The following is a 1,552-nucleotide window of genomic DNA, read 5'->3' on the forward strand; positions in this document are numbered from 1 at the left end:
CTAGAGGATCCCCTCTTTGAAAACTTCAGAGACAAATACGAGGACGATAATTTCCAACCCCGGGTACATGCCGAGCTCATCCTTCTTGAGCGTTTCTACGTGCACGCATATCAGTTCGTCGACGGAGACAGGTATATTGGCTGCAGCAAGCCAGCGTGCTACTGCTGCTATTTGTATATCTGCGCACATCCAGGGGGGTTTATCAAGCCGCCCAGTCACAGCAAGAATTATACCAACTGGAGTCCGCCTGAGATTGATCCAGTGGGCTCAGTCGACCCAGTGAAACACCGACGTGACATCTTGAATAGTATGTGCAAAGAAATACGTGAAGATGTGTTGAGGCAGATCCAGGAACAACGGCCACAACGTGGTGCGCACCACGATTCGACGACGGGAATTACATACCAGGATTGGGTACAGTAAGATTGTCGCAAGAAGCGTAGTTTCTGGCATGTCGAAGATGTAGTTGAGTTGAACGCCGTTGTAATGCTTTACATCGTTAACAGTTTCTAGTGCTCTCATTTTGAGTAGGGGGGAGGGATTTGAGTATTTGAGTTTGCGCGAGGAAGGTTCGTGGAAGCGGACCAGGCATAGGAGGGAGGTGAGGGTTGTGAGGAAGATCTTGAGCTGTACATAGGACATGGATGACCCAGTGAGCGCAGGTACGCCTGCGACATTGCTACGCCTTCCATTACGGTGCCAAGTGGTTCTCAAAACCAGAACAGTCTATTAGAGTTTGAGCGCCTCAGGAATGATCTCTAGAATGATAAATCCAGTGAAAGTGCCATGAGAAGCGCCGAATCGAACGAGATTCCGCTGTTCAATTTATGGATTGATGAGCGAGAACTAGCGCGCTAATAACCATATAGAATCCCTGAACTGATAAAAAGAACATCGCGGTTAGCAAGATTGAGAGAATAAAATTGGAATAAAATGCTTCCTGTGACGTACATTTCTCCCACGGCCAAACAACGCGTAAATACCGAATATTGGCACGACGTTGATAAGACACTAGGCCTCTGAGCTCTAGGGTTTGAACTCTGCTCATACGACTCCAAGTCGCCGTCATTTGCCTGGGTTTTCATTTTTGCTCATTGACAGAAAAATTGATCAACCCTTCGTAGTGATTGACACCATCTGGCCTCCGATCTTTCCGAGCACACTCCGTTGTCAAGATTCCATATTGAAATTTTGAAGCTACTATATCGACGGTAAGAGGCGGGGCAGCCGATATCATGTGAACGACGCGTTTACGCGTTGCTTAGTGATGTTACTTCATAGATTCTGAAAGTCAACGTTCAACGCTGTAATTCGGTCAACCATCACCTCCATCCCTCAAGTACTTATACGAACGGATGCTGTCAGCCCGCTTACGACTGTGATCCTATGCGGTGGAAAGCTTGCACCGAAGTCCAGACATAAATTTCTCCACTGTTTCTCCGGATACCACCACTGACTCCACCTGAATCGTCTTGACCATATGGCCATCAGTCAACCACCTCCTTTAAGGAATAGAAGCGGGCTTATCAAGCCAGAATTGCCTCCACATCGC

At 47.6% G+C, this 1,552-nt stretch overlaps 3 protein-coding genes across 3 annotated transcripts; 1 reads left to right on the forward strand and 2 right to left on the reverse strand.

Annotated features, from left to right (window-relative positions):
* LACBIDRAFT_310929 (uncharacterized protein) lies at positions 1–423 on the forward strand (the record flags this gene model as incomplete). The annotated part of the gene is made up of 1 exon (XM_001891208.1): positions 1–423. A coding segment is annotated over one exon (423 nt), but the record flags the coding sequence as incomplete, so codon positions are not given.
* Positions 424–518: 95 nt separating this feature from the next.
* On the reverse strand, positions 519–692 carry LACBIDRAFT_310930 (uncharacterized protein; the record flags this gene model as incomplete). Its single annotated transcript, XM_001891210.1, has 1 exon — positions 519–692. One exon carries the CDS (start codon positions 690–692, stop codon positions 519–521), a length of 174 nt encoding a protein of 57 aa, XP_001891245.1.
* Positions 693–1,171: 479 nt separating this feature from the next.
* On the reverse strand, positions 1,172–1,488 carry LACBIDRAFT_310931 (uncharacterized protein; the record flags this gene model as incomplete). Its single annotated transcript, XM_001891211.1, has 1 exon — positions 1,172–1,488. One exon carries the CDS (start codon positions 1,486–1,488, stop codon positions 1,336–1,338), a length of 153 nt encoding a protein of 50 aa, XP_001891246.1. The 3' UTR covers positions 1,172–1,335.
* Positions 1,489–1,552: the final 64 nt, after the last annotated feature.

Source organism: Laccaria bicolor, genomic scaffold, assembly GCF_000143565.1.
Source record: "Laccaria bicolor S238N-H82 LACBIscaffold_490 genomic scaffold, whole genome shotgun sequence".
Classification (NCBI taxonomy): Eukaryota; Fungi; Basidiomycota; class Agaricomycetes; order Agaricales; family Hydnangiaceae; genus Laccaria; species Laccaria bicolor.